The sequence below is a fragment of the Mus caroli genome, chromosome 12 (genome assembly GCF_900094665.2).
Source record: "Mus caroli chromosome 12, CAROLI_EIJ_v1.1, whole genome shotgun sequence".
In the NCBI taxonomy this organism is placed as follows: domain Eukaryota; kingdom Metazoa; phylum Chordata; class Mammalia; order Rodentia; family Muridae; genus Mus; species Mus caroli.
The window spans coordinates 77,469,528-77,488,996 of NC_034581.1; the positions used below are offsets into that span (position 1 = coordinate 77,469,528).

Below are 19,469 nucleotides of genomic sequence, written 5' to 3' on the forward strand. Positions count from 1 at the left end.
CACCCTAATTTTTGAGACAGGATTTTGGACCTAGAGCTGGCTGATTCAGCAAGTCTGGCTGGCCAATCGACTCTAGGCGTCATCCTCCCATCTCCATCTCAGTCCTGGAGTTAAAGGCATGAGCCATTATGCCCATCTTGTTGTGCGGGAACGGGGAATCTAAATGCATCCTCCTGTTCACACAGCAAGCACTTTCCCCACTGAGCCATCTCCCCAGTTCCTCCTTCATTATGACTTAATGAGGAAAACACCGCATAGACTGTGCTCTTCAGAAAACTGATCAGATTTTAAAAAACTTCTGTGTGCATTTGAGTCACCCGGGAACCTTATTAATGTGAAGGTTGACTCAGTAGAGCCCAGGAGCTAAGACTCCACATTCATGACAGCTTGCAGGGGACACCTGGGTTGCAGCTTAAGGACCACAGTTCATGTAGCAATGGTGACTCTGCCTAACACCTTTGCATTCTTAGCATTCTTCAGTTGACCCTGTTTGCCTTTTGCAATTTAGTGACAGAGACTGTGGCTGTGACTTTGCTGTGGTAGAGGAAACTGCTGGCCCACAGCCAGCTCTGCTTAGGGAAAAAGAAAACTTGTATTGTGGATAAGTAAGTAATTTTTAAAAATGTGTATATCTTTGGGCCAAATTATTCTACTTACAGACATGATTTCTGTCTGTACATACTGAAGATGTGTATGCCTATGCATTCTGTTGCTATGATAAAATACTCCAGGAAACCCCACTTAAAAGAGGAAAGGTTTAGTTCACGACTTCAGAAGTTTGCATCCATTGGCTGTGCTGGTTTTTAGCCCATGGTAAAGCAGAACAGTATGGCGGAGCAAAACTATAAACCTCACAGTAGCCCAGAAAAAAGAGCCAAAACAAAAGACACCCTTTGGGGTTGTGATCCCCAGGACCTACGTCCTCAAGTGAAGCTCCCTCCTAGATTTCTACTCCCCACCGTGGCCTATTAGATTATGGATCTGTAGAAAGACAACCCGTTCATGAGGTCAGAGCCTTTGTGATGTGTTCACCACCCAGGACTCTGCTTCTCAGCCGTGTTGCACTGGGGTCAAGGGCTGCAACACAGGAGCTTTTAGGAGACATTTAAGGTCCATACTACTGCAAGATAAAAATAAAAGAAATAAAAGAAAAAACCCTATATAAAAGCAATAAACTATATCATATTAAAACTCTGTGTCTAATATAAAGATGATTAAATAAAGTATATAAACTTTATGTAAATTATATATAATTATATATAATAAACTATTCTTTTTCTTTACTCCCCCACAGTCACTAAATGAATAAAATATGAACTAATTTATATATAACATATATATAATATGTAATTATATATAATAAATAATTATTTTTTTCTTCACACCCCCCCAAACATGTCACTAAATGAATAAAAATAATGTGAATGTTTCATTAATCACGTAGCAGCAGGTTTTCTTGTTCTGCTTGACAGAAATTACAGGGAGTCAAGGAGAAGGGGTATGACTTTTCCTATTGCTGTGATAAAATAGCCTGACAAAAGCGACCGAAGCAAGGAGAAGCTTACGTGGGCGTGCAGAGTTTGAAAGGACAGCCTATCATGCCAGGGCAGCTCTGGTGGCAGGAGCGTGAGACAGTGGATCTCGCTGCACTCACAATCAGGAAGTAGGGTTGACTGTTGCTGCTCAGCTGGCTGTCTCCATTTCTGCAATTCAGGACCCCAGCCTAGGGAATGGTGCCGCCCACTTCAATTCCTCTAACCAAGATAACCTCTCACAGACATGTCTAGAGGCTAAACCTAATCTAAATAACACCTCACAGGGACACCCAGAGACCTGTCTCCTATGTGATTCTAGATCCTAACAAGCTGATGATATTAACTTTCACAGATGCCCTTCAAAGGCTGGTCTGTGGCAACTTTTGTTTCCCTCGGGGGTTTGGCATCAGAAAACAGTAGCAAGGCATACTCCAGTGTCAGGTTCCTTGTCAGGCTCTTAGATATGGAGCCTTAGCCCTGTGATTGTTCTAAGCCCTACACAAGCTTCAGGCATTGGGACCCTTGGCTCTTGGCAGCATCCAATGTCACACCAACCTGGGGACTGAGACCCGAGGTCCTGAAAAGTAAGTAGTTCTCTGGAACTCTTGTAGTGATAGGGCCTACGGGTTGTTTTTCCAGCTCCTTATAGCTGTTTATCCTTCAGTCACCTCTCTGCTCTCTTATCTTCCTGCTTCCCCTCTTTTTCCTGGATGCTCTCAGATCTCGGAGCTCAGCTGGCAGCATGCTGCTGAGATGACTCAGGATGTCTACCTCCTCTGGGACATCTTTGAGGAGCCAGAGTATGGATGTCTGCCACTCAGGAAGCCAGTGTCTGCCACTGTTGAGATCATTCACACAAGGACACTCAGCCAGGAAGGTGGGATGGTCCGATGAGCAGGGCTGCTAGGCAGTGGGGACCACCACTGCTGGGCATGTCTGGGTCCGTGGCCACTTCTTTCTCAGCCATAAAGCAATTATGCCAAGGTCACTACCCGCCTTTCAGCTATGCTGCCATCACCACCACTCTTTGCTGTCTCTTTCCTGGTGCCGCCAGTTCTGTTGGCACTACTGAAAGTATGCAAAAAAAAAATCACTGTGGAGAATTCTTTGAATCGGGCCAAATGCTGCAACAGCAGAGAAGGTAATGCAGCCGAGTATCTCCCAGCCCACTTACTGAGTAAGCCTGCGCAGACCGTTTATAGCCCTGGGTGTGGACCAATCACAGACACTTTTTTTTGGGGGGGGGGGGGCAATCAGAATTTTTCCTCTTAATACTATTCATAATCAATGAGGCTTGCATTTGGGGCCAAGAGTCTTTACTTCTTAGCACCCGTCACAGTAATTAGTCCTTCCACCAGGGGAAGAGCTCTTCCTCTGGCCAAAGCGGAAATGGTTGTAGGGTCATCTAGAGTTCATGGACTGTTCTGATAACAAAACGTCTGGCACAAACTGTTTCAAGCAGCCCTGGCTGGGGCTGTGCCTTTAAGATCCAGGTCGGTCAGCTGTGATATTTTCATAATTATCCCAAACCATCCATAGAGTTTGTAAGCAGGAGACTGCCAGTGTGAAAGAATAATCCAGCTTGCTGTTAGAACCAGTCCTTTGCTGAGGGTAGCAAGAGCGAGTCTATATGCTAATTAGGAAGTCAGGTTGCCCACCCTTAGTCTACGCCTAAAATAGCAGCTTAAAAAGTGTCTGATTAACAGTGACCATGATTTTAGCAGTGCTTGAATAGAGTCTAACACCCATTCAGTGCCCAGGAAGAGGTGGATCCTTCACCTGTCTTAAACTCAAGCTTAACAAATTGTCAGGTTAATGGGTTCAACACATTTTCCTGAGAAAGAAAATCTGTGAGATGGAAAAATAATCCATAGGCCTTCATTTCTGTATTTGTAAATATTTGACTTTTTCAACTGGGCATCGAGTATAGATGTTATTCCTTACAATTTTTGTTTGTATGGTTGGTTGGTTGGTTTTATTATAGGGGTTTTCTAAATAGCCCAGGCTAGCCTCCAACACACAATCTTCTGCCTCATTTTCTCAAGTGTTAGGATTGTTCTCAACTGGTTCCTAGAATTGTGTACCTTTGACAGCTTATAATATTTCAGAATTTGATCAGAAAGAAAGTGGCTGGGGTGAGAATGAAGAGCATTGTAATCTACATGCTGGAGCAGAGGCGTGGCTAGGAATTGGGCCGGCTGACCCCTGGAGTCCTGTGGTCTAAGAGGACCATGGGAAAGCAAGAGTGAAGCATGAGCTGATAGCATCCGAACAAGCTCATTCTGCCTCTCCAGACTCCTGGTCTTAGACCACCTGCACCCCTGGAAACTAGTCATCCTACTCCCTAGAGGCGGAGAGACACATAACCTTAGATCTCAGGCATATTCAACAACATCATTGAGGCCAAATGAAGACAAAAGAGACGGTAGATGTTGTATCTACTGAAGTGTGGGGATTGGAGAGAGGAGTTGCCCCCACCGCATTATAATGGTGGAAGAGCTGAGATAAGTGGATATTCTATTTCCTGAGCTAGAGGGGTTCTGAGACGAGGAGAGGTGGTACTCTCCACCCCTCATTGTAAACAGTGGAAATGCTGAGATAAATACTATGTGGCCCATAAGGCCTCAAGCACTTATCATGTGGACCGTGCAGAAATGGCTTGTGAACATATGCTTAGAGAAAAATAAGTGTCCTCAGAGGAAAGACTCTAGTTCTGTAGAGAGATTTAACTAGGAAACAAGCAGGAGACCTGTGACCTGCTGGGGATGGCCGTCAGTGTGCACACTCTGTCCACATGCACACCTAGCCTCCTAGCAGATTTCTGTCTTTAAGTCTTCAATACAAATGGATGTCCATGGTTTTCCCAGATCCTCAAGGAAAGCCCCAGATGGACGGGACATCATTTACATATTCAAGCAGAAGGAAGGGACTTGGAGAACTCAAAACAGAATAACCAACAGAAGAATCATAGTGAATATGGAAGATTAGTGGCTCTTGATATATGACAAGACATTTCGTCGATAAAATAAGAAAGTTGGTGCTATGATAAGAGTAAAGTCTTGAGAGTGTGTCAGTCTACATAACTAGACAGGTCAAAAGACGGTCAGACTAGGAGATGAAACACTTAAAGAAAAACTGGACTCATAGTTGAGGCTGTTCATATGTTAATTAAAACTTGTCTTACTGAACAAGAAAAGTGGGGGGTTATGGGTATTAAAACAGCAAAGAAATAAATTTTAAAATGTGTTTTATATTGTGTGTAGTATATTGAATCAAAACTGGCGAAGGGCCATCATGAAATTGCAGAGCATATTAGTAATAAGGAGGAGACCCTACATCCACATAGAGAGAAACTGACAAAGTAACAACAGTTCACGTGGACCCAGACACCCAGCACCAAAAATGTAGAGTAACGCCTTCAAGCCTCTGAAGGAGGTGACTTTCAACATGGTGGCCTATACCCATCACTGTCGGTCAAATACAGAGATTGACAGGCATTTTTAGACCTTGGGTACTCATATTTAGCTCTTGAGAACCTTTGTTAGAAAGCTGCTACATGGTGTGTTTCATCACAGCTCAAAGGTAAAAGCAAGAGCCAGAGATGCCGGGTTTCTATCAGGACCAAGGAGGCCAGCAGTCCAGATAGCGGCCAGGGGACTCAGGGCTGCGGAGAGAACACCATCTGGAGGCAGGAAAACCCCGACAGAGGATCTGATACAAGTTGGGGGTGGGGAAAATCTATTTCTAGATGTTTCAAAGATTTGCTAAAACATTGGCATGGAGTAAGATACTGTTAGCTGACAGCCAACCGTTGTTTCCAGATTAGCAATGTGGACTCTGGATTAGCAACAATAAGTAGGTGAATTCATCTGGGAGTTCATCAGAAGGCAGGGAGTAAGGGTTGCTAGGGACTAGTGAGTGGGAGCTAAATCCTTGTCTACATTAATCTATTAAGAACAGTTATAAAAGCTCATGCTTCAGAAACATAGAGTCAAACTTGTCTGAGTGCGGCTCATATACAGGAAGAATCAAAAGATGGATGGCAGATGTTTCTGTGAGAAAAGTTGGGGGAAACAGCCATTGCTCTCTACCTGCCCCAAATGAAAATTTAGTATTGTATGATAGGCAGGTAGTTAGGTTCACCGGGCTCATTACAAATATACACATATTTGTGTGTGTGTGTGGGTGGGTGGGTGTGCATGTACACACACACACACACACACACATGTATGCACCCTATTCTAGCATTGCCCCTAGCCATTTTCTGTTTTCTATGTACATGTTAGCTAGTCACATATATTGGGTTATAACTATAGCTAGAAAAACTAAGTTGCTTTTGTGTGAACTCCTGGTCGGGTGGAGTTTGAAAGTCTGTACAGGAAGTGTATCATTAGGTTGGGGAATTCTGATAGAACTATAGAAGTCACTGTGGACTCAACTTATCTTTTTGAAATCCATAATCTTTGGAGGTTGTGACCTCTGTATTAGACATCATGGTTCTGGCCAAGAGTCAAAAAGTGGGAAAGGATTCACTGTGTGTATACTAGAACTTAAGGTAACAGAGCAAACCTGACATGTTTGGGACAGGGCAGCTGAGAGCAGCTCGGCTAGTCAGGAGTGAGAGTGGGTTTTTCCCGTGAGCACTGCTGTTGTTGGCATGGGACAACACTGCGTGCTTGCCTAGGAAATCAGTTCTTCTTTGCCTTGCTTCCTCCTACAGCTTAATCGCTTACACGGAGCAGTATGTGGAATACGACCCATTCATAACACCAGCAGAGCCATCTAATCCTTGGATCAGCGATGACATCACCTTATGGGACATAGAGATGAGGTAATACATAACAAACAAACAAACAAACAAAAGTTTGGGATAGGGGATGTTGAAAAAATCCATAGTCTAGTGCAATTGCCTCTTCCCTACTTTAATTTGAACGCGACTAGAGGAGAAGAGGTCCAAGTGTCCTCCACATTAATGTCTGCTTGCTTAAGATTTATTCTTCCTTGCAGCTTTGACTTGTACATGGCTTCTCTGTGTCTGTCATGGCGGCTAGCACCGCTCCTCAGCATTTCATGGCTCTGGCTGCTGGAAGGGAAGACGCTGCTGCCTCAACTTGTCACCTTTATCTCAGGTCGCAGCAACACTAGCTAGCCCCTCTCTGTACCATCCCTATCTCTCAGTACTTCCCACCAGTCCCCCTCAGCTGGTACAAGCTGATTTAACAACGATGGTTGGAGGACGTAATCTAGGAGTTCCTCAGAAGGCAGGGGGTGGAGGGGCTAGGAGGCTAGTGGATAGGAGCTAAATCCTGTCTAAAATTAATATATGGGGAACATTGTTCTTGCTGTGGAAAAGACGAGGCGGCGAGGCAGAGTAGAGCTGGTGAACCTGCCCAGGGATGCACAGTTGGAATGGAGCAGCCTTAAGGCTCGAGCCCAGGCAGAGGCTCTGGGGCTGGGCTGGCCTCACACTGGCCTTCTGGGGTCACAGGCATCAGTAGTTTTAGCAGCCCTTGGCTCTGCCCTAGGTGGGAAGCAGGTGTGTTGACTTAGCAGCTGAGGGGAACTTGGGCACAGTCACAATTCCTACACATGCGGGCACAGTTCTATGTGGTACTCCTTCGCCTCTGCCCTCCAATTTCTTCTTTCATTCTCCGTGACTCCGGTGTTGTCTTTCCCTTTTAATAAAAGTCTTAGATGACTACTATAAAAAGCTTAATCTATCCTGGTGTGCATAAGGAAGGAAACGCCTCCCTTCTCCGAGCTGCCCTCCAGGAGTCTGATGCCCTGGTTCCCACCCTGCAGCAGAGTGCTGGGCACGGGGAGGACTCCCAGGGTGGTCCTCTGAGCACACTGACAGAGACTCCGAGGAGACATCTCATGTACATTCTGGCTTGGGTTGGTTCACTGCAAGGATCAGACCACATCCCTTCCTTTCTAATGTCATATCTTTGCAAATCCAAGTTTTCAGAGAAGTTGTGTGATTACAAAGCTATGCTGTACAAAAATTGACATGGACTGACATATATACTAACACGTGTAACATATATACGTAGAGACTGTCTTGGTTAGGATTAATAGCGATGTGATGAAATATCATGACCAAAACAACTCAGGGAGGAAACTATCCTGCTTATACTTCCAGGTGACAGGTCCGCCACCGAGGGAAGTCAGGGCAGGAATCTAGAGGCAGGAGCTAAGGCAGAGGCCATGGAAGAGTGCTGCTTCCTGACTTGCTCCATGTGGCTTGCTCAGCCTGCCTTCTTATAGAACCCAGGGTCATCAGCCAGGGGTGACACTACCCACAGTGGTTTAGACCCTCTCACATCAAACCACTGGTTAAGAAAATGCCCTACAGGTTTCCCCTAGCTATGGAGACAATTTCTCAGTTGAGGTTCCTCTTATCAACAATGCTACCTTGTATCAGGTTAACATAAAAACCAGCCAGGAGAGGGGTTAAGAATGGAATTAAGACATTATTTTTCCTTCAATGTGTGTGTATTTCATAGAGTTGCTAAGTTGCTAGGATACTAATTCATGTTAAGTTGGCTGGTCCTACCTTAGATAAACAAAGATACTAAGGGTTTCTTCCGGCTCAGGGATACTGTAAAACTTACAGAGACTTTAAGGGTGCCACAAACTCAAAACATTTGAGAGGCTTTGAATTAGTGTTTGTCTCTTTAAATTTTCATACACAGAAAATATTCTCATCTCTGCTGCAAGTATGTTCATTATATGTATACACACACATATATATGCTATTTTAATTAGCAATATATAAACACACACTAATCCACTTTATTCTTTTTAATATTTGCATAATTTCCCCTGGCATGAATGAAGTAAAATTTATTCAACCAACCCCCAGGCCATAACTTTTTAACTCATGTCTTTTTCTGTAATATAAACAGCAATTCAAGGACCGTCCCTATACCTCAATCTAATTAGTGTTTTACTATTAATTTTACAAAAGTAGAGTTACTTGAGGCAGAGTGCATAGTTTAAGTTTGGTCCATGTGCCAGATTTTCTTAAATAAGCCTCATCCCCCTTTTCCCTGCCTCTATTTAAAGGCCTTGTTGGAGGAGATGTGCCATTGGAGGCAGGCTTTGAGAGCATATGGCCTTATCCCCCTCTTCCCATCCCTTCTAACCCCAGAACGAGCAATCTTCCTCTCTTAATTCTTAAGCCCAATAGATCCAAACAAATCTCACTTTGCTTTCTGTTTCTTCACTAGTGTAGAAATGTCTTACTTGGGGATATTTCCTATGATTATAAAGATTCATTCTTCTGTGACTCTCTGGCAACCTGTCCCTTCCCCTTTCCCCCCAGTGGTGGCTTAGCTTTTGATATCGGGATACAAAAATCCCATTTGTATTGGCTTGTCTTTTTCCTGATTTCTTCTCTCCTTTTTTTTTTATTTCTTTTCCTCTTCCTCAGCTTTTTATTTTCTAATCAGCTTTTGCATTGCCTCTTCAAAGTCTAGTTTCTGTTCTAGTCACAATTGTATTTTACGTGGTTTGAGTTTAAAAGATCACTAATTCATAATGGGGCATGCATGTTCTTGAAAGCAGCAGTTTCCCCCTGCCTTCCCATAATGCACTCATCCCAGAGGTACGTTAGCGTGATGTAACCGATGTTCTGAACTTACATTTCTATCCACATTAAGAGAACAAATCATGTGCAAATGGACATCTACTTTTACGATTTCTGATGTGACCCAGTGTGGCATCAGTTACTTTTCTGGTGCTGGGGTGGAACACCATGACAAGGTCGTTTATAGAAGGGAGAGCTTGTTGGGGCTTCTGGTTCCATAGGGTAACAGTCCATCACCATCATGGAAGAGTGGCAGACATGGGCAGCACGCATGGTGGCTGGAGTAGCAAGCTGAGAGTTCATAACCTGGACCCCTAGTGGGAAATAGAGAGTGAAAACTGGGCAGGGCAAGCTGTATGCTCTCAAAACCTGCCTCCAATGGCACGTCTCCTCCAACAAGGCCTTAGGGCCTAAGTCTCCCTGAAGGACAGCATTGGCTGGGAACCAAGTGTTGAGTGCCTGAGACTATAAGGACATGTCTTATTCAAACTGCTGCATGGGTGTTTGTATTGTCTCTTCCATTCTGACCCAAGGATTTAAAACTGTTGTTAAATCAGTGTATCTTCCGTCTTCCTCATCCTGTTCCTAAATGCTTCTATTTACCTTTTCTGTGTTTCTTCTCTGTCTCTGTCTCTCTCTCTGTCTCTCTCTCTGTCTTTCATCCTTTACTAGGAACTCTGGGCCTCTGGGGTAGAACTCTTAAAGCTCTCGAGAGGTCCCCTGCACTGCTCACATGTGTTGTGGGTTTTTGTTGTTGTTTTTTCCTCTTTGTGCTCTTACCACTCTGGCATCAATGGTGGTGCTATCTCCGGGCTCATTGCTTTTTATCAGAATCTGCTCAGCCCCCTCTCCGCATCCCCCGTCCTCCAACCCTCATCCCCCATCCCTCACCCCCTTCCCCCTTCTTCCCTTAGCAACCTGCTTCCATCACGTGGAGCCCGTTACACACGTACTTCAGCTCCCTCTGTATGCTCCCGTCTGAGGCCTGGCCACTGCCCTACTGACACGTGTCTCCTCAGAGCACCAAGCTTTTCAGCTCTTTTCTCCACGGCTCTGCCACAGCCACAGACTGTCCTCTACCAGCTTTGTTACAAGTCTCACTTGTTTGTGTCAAGCCTCCCTGAAATGCCCGGACCTTACTACCATCCTCTGGAAGAACTTATCTTTGTCTCTACACATAATTGGGATTAAAAGCAACAAACAGACAAAGTCCATGTCACCGAGCTTCGGAGCCCTGCCTATTTGCTCTTTCTGAGCCATTTGCACCTCCTGGCTGGCTTTCCTTCTCACTCAAGGCTTCCCAAACATGGTGGCCACCCAGTGTAATGACATGGGTGAGTCACGCCTCCAGCTGTGATGACACATCCCTCTAAGTCACCTCTAAAGAGGACCCGGGACTTGCTTTAGAGTCTTGTCTTCTGACTGGCACACACAGGCACTCGAAAGTATAGGTTGGGTAGAGGGCAGGTGAGCAGGTTATTCTTTCTTTGGTCAAGAATTTGGGGAGAGAAGGAAGAAGGCAGGTTCCCGAAGCTAATTCACTGTGACAAAAATGAATGTTCTCACGTGTCTCTCACTAGATAAAGACATACATGATCATTTGGGGAAAGGGTGGCCACCTTGCCACGTGGTTTATCTCAAGCTATTCAACTTGATTAATTTGAAGCTATTCAGTTTGATTAATCTCCAGCTATTCAGCATTCTATCCTCCATATGATGCTACCTGCCTTATAGTAGGTGATCCAGTTCTGATGTTATTGTTCAAGCTTCTACCCTAAGCTAATGCCTAACCCAAGAAACAATACAGCCACGGAGTCTTATCTGGCCAATCAAGTGGAGCTCTATAGACTCAGGTGAAAACGAAGCTCTACTTCTCCTGCAGGACACCTCTACCCACCACCCACTCAGCCTTGTGGCGCTGTCAGAAGAAATGCAGAGTGTGAGATCAGTGATGACATCACACCTTAGCCTAGTGATGGTCTATACAGTAAAATCCAAAGACGACGAAGAAAATAACCAACAGTCATTGCTCTCTCAGATTCATCTTATTTCAGCTCATATTGAGACCTACTTTGCACTGTGTTCTGAGTAAGAAATCGTCTGGCTAGAAATCTAAGTCAATAGAAGCTGCTGTCTTACCACCTGGCACCAGAATTCCTCCTTGCTCGGCAAAGGGCATTCAGCCACTGGAGGCAGAGATCAGGTCCTGAAGGCAAGGCTTTGGCAGACTCAACTAACAAAGGAGAGGTTAGGCTGTTCCCAGGGAGAAGGTGAGATGAACGAGCTTCCTGTTCCTGAGAGAAGAAAACAAAGGGCAGGGCAGGGGGGTGCGTGAGGGGAAGGAGAGGAGCCAGGGCAAGATTAAAAACCAAGGGAACCCTGGTAGCCAGTGACAAAGGACGTCTCAAAGGCAGGAGTACCGAGTATGTTAGCTGCCAGGAGAAATAATCGGTGGCCTCCCCTCAAGGCCTCGTGTATCACACACGAGCATCTGCCCAGACCTCAGGGGAACATGGCTCGCAGTGTATGGCAGAGAAGAAGCCACGTGTGAGCAAGCAGGATGCTATGGGGGTGTCCTTCTGCTCATCTACGCGGGGCTCCAGTGTCTTCCGTGCTACAGAGACATCTGTGCTGATTTATTTTGAACTCCAGGCCTGAGGACGTCAGAAGAAAGCCCGCACTCTACAAAACTGAGGGACACGCTGTGCCTGCTGCAGGGTGGCTGTCCAGTGAGGGGACAGCCACTGAATAAAGGGCAAACAGTGTAAGGTATAATAGAAATAACAGGGATGGTCCCTTGGGTTCCTTCTCAGCCTCAGATAGGATCGCATTAGATCCAAAACGCTTAAGAATAAAAGCATATAACCATCAGGTCAGGGGAGGAGGAGGGGTAATGAAAGGCTTCCGTTTTAAAGCATAGCAAACTCTGTCTGATGGAGATCCTGAGAAATCAGCTTCCGTTGAAGAAAATAACAATAGTCAGGACTTAGCACCGAGGAACAGTCTGCTAAAGTCACCAGACCACAGCTGGAAAGAATTGGCTGATCGAAACATTACCAGCAGAGTGTCTTAGGGAGGCCTAAGGGAAGTAATTCTGGTAGTAACATTAATCCAAGGTTGGGACCTCATGAGCTGGTGTGGCTCACAGAATTGTGGTCAGCCATTTCCTCCCTGCATGGGGTAGGCTTGAGGCTTCCTATCTGTCGAGGAGCAAGCATGTGAACAACAGTTATATGGAACCTGGCTCCTTCTACTTGGCTGAAGGAATCCACTCCTAGCCAAGATGACCTGCTGAAGGGCAGACAGATTCCTTGGAACTGAAGTTATAGGTTGCTCCAGATCATTGGGAGCCACCAAATTGATGCTGGAAACAGAACCCTGGTCCCCTACAAGAGCAACAAGTGTTCTTAACCACTGAGCCATCACCCCAGGTCCCTCCAGTTCCTTTCTTAAAGCAGCCAGTTCCTAAGTATGGCCCTATTAACGCCCCCACCCCCATGCAAGTGTTGATCCTTATGCCAAAAGGAGACATTTATTTTCATACATACTGGCCTTGATGCTTTATTTGACCACTGTGGCAAAGTGACACCCTGAGAGGCAGCCATACAGAGTCCCACTAATTTCTAAACATACTGTCTTAAGTCTTTGAAATGGTCTGTTACGCAGGGAGAAGTTCAAGTCACTGGGAAAGCCACGTGGGGTCACTCTAGTCAATAGCCTCAGATGCATTCTGGACAAACAGCCAGTGTCAGCTGCCATGGGAGCAGTTTGGACACAGGCCCAGTCCAGCCCTCAGATGACCTTTTAAACCACCTTGCAGCTACAGCTCTGAGTGACCACAAATGAGAGGAAACGGTCAAGCCCAGAGGAACTGAGAACTCTGAAAGGGAACCACACCCCACAGGGATATTCAAGACCTTCCAGCTGTTCTTGGGATGGTGAATCCCAAATAAAGAAATCAAGATCGTTTCTTCACAGCGTGGCCCTAACATTGGGGCCATTAGCTATGATATGCTGAGAGGTCTGGCCCTTGCTTCACAGTTTTCTCTGACATCTTATCTTAATCCCTTCAAGCTGTCAAGCAAAGAAAAATGAAATAGACTGTGTGTGACTTGCAAACGAAAGAAATGTGGTTCTCTTTGTTCTGGGAACTGAGAGTGTCAAGATGGAGGCAGCGGTATGTTGGGTGTCTGAGGAGGGCACGGCTTGTAGTCTGAACGAGGTGACACGTCACTATTATCTCATCATTTAGGAGGCAGAGGCAGAAGGATCACATGTTTGGCTTGGCTACAGAGTGAATTTGTATCTTCCCTCTGTGTGCTTTTATGGCAGCAAGGTGAGAGCTCTGGAGCCTTTTGATAAGTCTATTGATAAAGACATTAACTTCATTCCTCACAGCTCAGTGACTTCCAAAGACCCCAGCCCTTCATACTATCATGGGGGGGCGGGGGTCAAAATGTCAACAGATGAGTTTGGGGGGGACAAAAATTTTAATCTGTACCATTCTACACATGCTCTCCCTGTTTATAAACTCTCGTATGCTGCCCAGATATCACTAGCAGTCTCTCTAACAACATCAGCCTTAAAGTATCTGAATATCATCTAAATAAGATAAGGAGAAGTCAAGATACAAGTCATCTCCAGCTGAAGTCCCTTCCAGCTGTGAAACCAACAAGTTACATTATTTCCAAGTGGTGATGGGAAATATAAGATTGATGTGTCCATCCCAATGAGAGAAGAAACCGGCCGTGGGTCCCAAGCGAGTCTCAATACAGCAGGGCAATGGTAAGGTTTCATCTGAGAGTAATTCTCTCTGCCTTGATCCTGTACCTGTCAGACCAAACTGAGGTAACTAAGCTTGCTGAGGCAGGGAGCCCACCTCCACGGCTCTCTGAAGATGAGTTGTGTGCCCGTGACTTTTCTGGACTGATATTCTGTTTGCCACACCCATCTAGGGGGCAGCATCCTATCCACAACTCAATCATTGTCCTCTCTCCACCAAGGCCTGGCAGCTTCCCCAGGCTAGACCACTGCCCTGCAACTCTGCCCTGGAGGTTTGTCCAAGTAGCCCCACTGGTCACAGTCCACCCTGAAGCTCTCTGCCAGCACCTCCGCCCTGGAAGAACCAGGCATGGGCATCCTGGACTGTTGGAACTGGGAAGATGCCTGCACCTATTGAAACTCCCATCTCCAGCTCCTCGTGGTTGTAGCAGTCTGAGCCTATAATGGGGGTCACAGGCCTAGCAGCCACCAAATCATCTTTTCATGTCACTTTCCTATTGTCCTGAAAAATAGCTCCTGGCTTTTGTCTAGATGGCTGAGCCCTACTATATCCTTCTATCAGTCATTTGGCCACACCATACAAGGTCTCCTTTTTGTCATCTGGTTTGCTTCTTTGTCAAAACATGAATACACTAGGAACTTTCTCATTCCTTATTTAGAGTCTAGTTCCTTTTGACTAGCAAGTCTATCTTTAGTTGATTCTTCTCTTTGTGTACTCCTAAAAGCAGTTAGGAAGAATCAAGCTGTGCCTGCAATACAGGCTTAGAAAAACTTCCTTGGCTAAATATGTGTAGTATCTAATTAGTATCTATTTAGCAACTAATAGTACTAGTTATTACTTTAAAATATACTATATAATAATTTAATAATAATAATATATAATACAAATATTACTATGTAATATAAATATAATATTTAAATATATCTAAATATAGAAATAATCTTAATAGTAACTAAATAGTATCATTGTTGGCAAGTTCTGCCTTCCACAAAATACTGGCACACACAAACAGAATTGGCCAGTCTCTGCCACTTTGTAACAAGAACCATTCTTTCTTCAACTCCCTTGTATTCATTTGAGACTTGTCATCATGACCTTTACAATCACTAACATTCTGAAACAAATTATTTAAGCATTATTTAAGATTAGGAGTTTCTCTTCAGCCTTTCTACTTGGTTTTTGAGTGTGTGCACACAAGCGTGCGTGTGCACGCACTCACACACATTCAGAATCATTTTTTTTAAAGATTTATTTTATTAATATATGTAAGTACACTATAGCTATCTTCAGACACTCCAGAAGAGGGAGTCAGATCTTGTTGCAGATGGTTGTGAGCCACCATGTGGTTGCTGGGATTTGAACTCTGGACCTTCGGAAGAGCAGTCGGGTGCTCTTACCCACTGAGCCATCTCATCAGCCCCAGAATCATTTTTATGGGTCCATTCTCAGCAAATGTTTCTCAGCAAATGTTTCAAATTTCTTCCTGCCTGTCTTTGCCACCCTTTGCCATTTTTAAGTATGTGTGCTATGGGTGGCATCCCCTCTCAGTACCAATTTTTGTCTCCGTCCATTAGAGTGACTGAAAAAAATTACCATGAATGGTGTGTCTTATAAATAGCATACATTTCCTTCTCATGGTTCAACAGATTGGGGGTGTCTCAGAGCAAAACACCTGCAGGTTCACTGTATGATTGAGGACCCCCTCACTGGTTCATGGATAGCCAGCTTCTTGCTGTCTCCTTCTATGGTGAAAGGGTGAAGCAGCTCTCTGGGTCTCTTATAGGAACACTGATTTCACATGTGAGCGAATCATCTCAAAGGCCCCGCCCCAGATATGTCACATTGGTAGTTAGAATTTCAACTCAAGAGTTTAAGGAAGGAGGCAAACACAATCCGAGTCTTTTGAAGATAGCTTACATCTTTCCTCAAGCCTTGGTTTAGACATCAGATGAGAGGCATGAAGTAGAAAGCAAAGTAGTGTTGGGAATAAAACAGAATGGAGATTGGAGACAGACACTCCTGGAGTCCAGGTCTGCATTGTTACTTGTATCTCTTCATCTTTGGATGTGGAACATTGATTTACCCTTTAGCTTATATTGGAGTTCAACTAGACACTGGGAGTAAGAAAAGCTCTTCACCTTCTCTCACACCCCGTAGGTGCTACAAGAAGGAGCTGTGTGGCCTGGTTTATGAAACAAGCTAGAGCCATTTGGGAAGAGGCAAATCTTAATAGAGAAAACGCCCCCACTGGGAAGGTCTACTAGAAAACATGTGAGATCTCACGATCTAGACAATCCCTGTTGCAACTCGGTTTCCAGGTGAATCTAGATTGTGTCAAGTTGAAATTAAAACCAGCACACCTGGAGCAAGACATCAAGAGATTTCATTACTAACAATTATTGTATAAGTGATAACAATGTGTTCAGACCTGCTCTTGATCCTTAAAACTGGTGATGTTGGTAATACCCAAGAGATGAAGGGAAGAGGTAAAGGGAGGGGAGGGGGTTGTATGCATGAAGCTTTCAGCTGAGCAGAATCCCAACTGAGGCAGGAGAGCAAATACGCAGGGTAAGTTACAGAAATGGATTAGGGATGAAGACTCGGGAAACTGGATTGAACAGTATCATCTTAAGATCTGTGTTTTTCCTAGAACCCCAAGACTCTGATACTATATGGAAAGAGAGTGATAGGTATCATTAATTCAATTGCAATCATACTGGAGTAGGGTGGACCCTTTGGTGTTTTTGAAAGAAAAGCAAGCAGATGCAGACACACATGAAGCAGAAATGCTGTGTAGACTTAGAAGCACAGGAAAGAAGCCATGCGACCATATAGGTAGAGAGATTCAGCAGTATGTCTGCAAGCCAAGAATTGAAGCAGCAGAAGTTGAGGGAGAGACATGGAAAGACTTTCCTCTAAAACCTTCAGAGAAAGCATGGTTCTGCTAACACCCTGTGTTTAGATTGTCAGCATGTGGACTGTGAGGCCCAAAACTTCTGCTGTTTGAAGCTACTCATTTATTGTGTTAAGACTTTATGATGGCTACCACGGGGTATATTGTTAGGGTATATTGTCTCTCCAGATCATCTCATTTCTGCTAAAGGGTGACCTTGTGCCATTGGGGACATCTCTGACTTCTATGCCTGTTCCTTCTCTGCTTCTATAGCTACAGGGGCATTCCAAGATTTCTCACCCACCCTCAGATTTCCCCTTTTCCAATCTTGCCACCACCAAGGAATCTGGTGGGGTGAACACTAGCTCACAGCCTATCATCAGAAAGTGGTGGCAGTGGTGCTAACTGCAGCCATGAGACAGTTGTTAAAAAGACTGAGTCACTCTCCACACCAAGTCTCTGGGCACAGCCTTTGCTGAGGGTAAAGCTGCTGCCTGCTCATCTGCAGAACCTCCCATCATTGTGTGGTAAAGAGCAGATGAAGTCTCTCGGTCCCAGGTCAGACCATGGCGCTGGGGAAAGAATATTCCTGCTGCTCTCGGGACTTCAATTTGTTGATGGCTTCAACTTTGGGCACTGTCTCCACAAACAATACTTTCAATCCCTTGGGAAGTTTCCAAATTTGATTAATTTTGTGGCTTGTTTCTGAGAGAATCCATGATCGATTGTCATATGTCTTACTACAAAAATCCCAACCTGATACTTTGTAAGAGGTTATTTATGGAAGAATTTCCCATTGCCTGCACTAATAGGGTTAGCATTCTACCGTGACCCTATTGAGCTATGCTTGGAAATGCAAGCCATATTGCAAAAGACTCCCTCATCCCTATGTTTACAACCTATTGATCACTGCCCTAGAAACAGAAGACATTGCTGCCAATCACACAAGTCAGTGCCCAGGTAGCTGGGTCCGGGTGGCTTGCATCTAGACCACATATCCAGTACCATAGTCACTAGCCACAGATGACAACTCAAGTTTAAGCTTTCATTACTTACATTCTAAATTTCACTTCAGGTCATCAGCCATACTAGCACCTTGCTGGCATGAGGAGACGGTGACTCCAAGCCTGCCAAGCATGAATATAAAATGGCTCCACCAGTCCAGGAAGTTCTCCTGTTTAGCCTCCTCTAGAGTTTGCTGCTTTTAAAGCACTTCGATGCACCTGTTCTCTTCTGAGAGAAATATAGATAGTATGTCAGTTCTATATTAAGGAAAACCCCATGATCTTATATGCTGACCGTTAGGGGTTGTGCCTATCTGTCTCTAAAAGGAAAAATTCTGTCTCCAATAGCGGTTTCCAAGTGTTGCTGTGACTAAGTCTCTGGGGACCCTTGTGAAACTGGAGTTTCTGGTTCAGCAACTTTGGCTGTGACTTGTGATCCTGCTTGGTCTGCAGACCACATCTTGAGTAGGGGAGGGGAGGGGAGGGGAGGAGAGGTTCTGGCACGTAACTTGTGAAGTGGAAGCCTTTGTTTCAAGAAGGGTCAGCCAATAGACTTTCTGTGGGAAGAGAGGATCTGAAGGAGTTCAGCACTGGGATGCTATGACCCTGCCTTCAGAACAGGGATGAGCTCAAAGCTTAAGGCTGTGCTTGGAGCCACATGATTGATTCTTGACCCCATCACTTCCTAGCTGTGATTCCCATGGCAACTGATCCCTAGCTCTCAGTTTCCCCATCTGGAAAACGGGACAATCCTAGCATACTGCACAGAGTATCTATAAGGACTCGGCCCATTAGCAGATAGATGTAAGAGGATTAAAACAGTGTCTACCTGGTGTCCTACAAACACCGAACAGTGTCTAAAGCGGTAAGCAAAGGCAGCATGCTGTTTCTAAGTGAGTCTGGTTTATTCTGGTGAGAGCCATGCGTTTATAACCCGGTGCATCACTTAACTCTTATCAGAGGCTGGTCTCTCCTTTCTATATTGAAGAAGAAAGATAAGGAGCCAGTGTCTTAGACAAAGGGCTGGATTCATGAGATATCTTGGGGAATAGAAAAGGAGCCAAAAGGATAAGAGTGGAAAGTTGGATCTGTAACTGATGGGAGTGGCATGAGGAGGCCCCCTTAGTCCATCAGGGGTGGGGATAGCTTCCTGTCCACAGCAGTCACTTGCTGGGTGCTTTGGTGAACCTCACCAAACAAGGAGTCTCCACCTGCCTGTTTTCAGAAACTGTCACCACTGATGTGTAAAGGGCACACATGGAAATTGTGTGGGTTCTCTATTCTCTGTCACTTACACCTGAGATGATTTTCCCTCATCGTCAGTGGCAAAACAAACGTGAGTTGCTTGGGAGCACCGGACAGGGGCTTTGGTTTTATTTGTTTGTTTGTTTGTTTGTTTGTTTGTTTTAAATACTGATCATCTTTCAAACCTTCTCCTCTAACCCAAAGCAAAGAGCCCAGCCAGCAGCGAGTAAAGCGTTGGGGCTTCTCTTTTGATGAGATACTGAAGGACCAGGTGGGGCGGGACCAGTTCCTCAGATTCCTGGAGTCAGAATTCAGTTCAGAAAATCTCAGGTAAGTAAACATTTGAATTGTATTCTCTCTCTCTCTCTCTCTCTCATCTGTGTGTGTATGCACTTATGTGCCCGCACACAGGTATATT

At 44.9% G+C, this 19,469-nt stretch overlaps 1 protein-coding gene across 8 annotated transcripts in view; it reads left to right on the plus strand.

Annotated features, from left to right (window-relative positions):
* Positions 1 to 19,469, plus strand: part of Rgs6 (regulator of G protein signaling 6) — a 516,963-nt gene that overhangs the window by 445,445 nt on the left and 52,049 nt on the right. For all 8 annotated transcript variants that reach the window (XM_029484451.1, XM_029484450.1, XM_021178714.2 and 5 more), the window contains exons 13-14: positions 6,256 to 6,366; positions 19,256 to 19,381. In XM_029484451.1, coding sequence (XP_029340311.1) covers positions 6,256 to 6,366; positions 19,256 to 19,381 — 237 coding nt within the window. The remainder of the gene's footprint in view (positions 1 to 6,255; positions 6,367 to 19,255; positions 19,382 to 19,469) is intronic.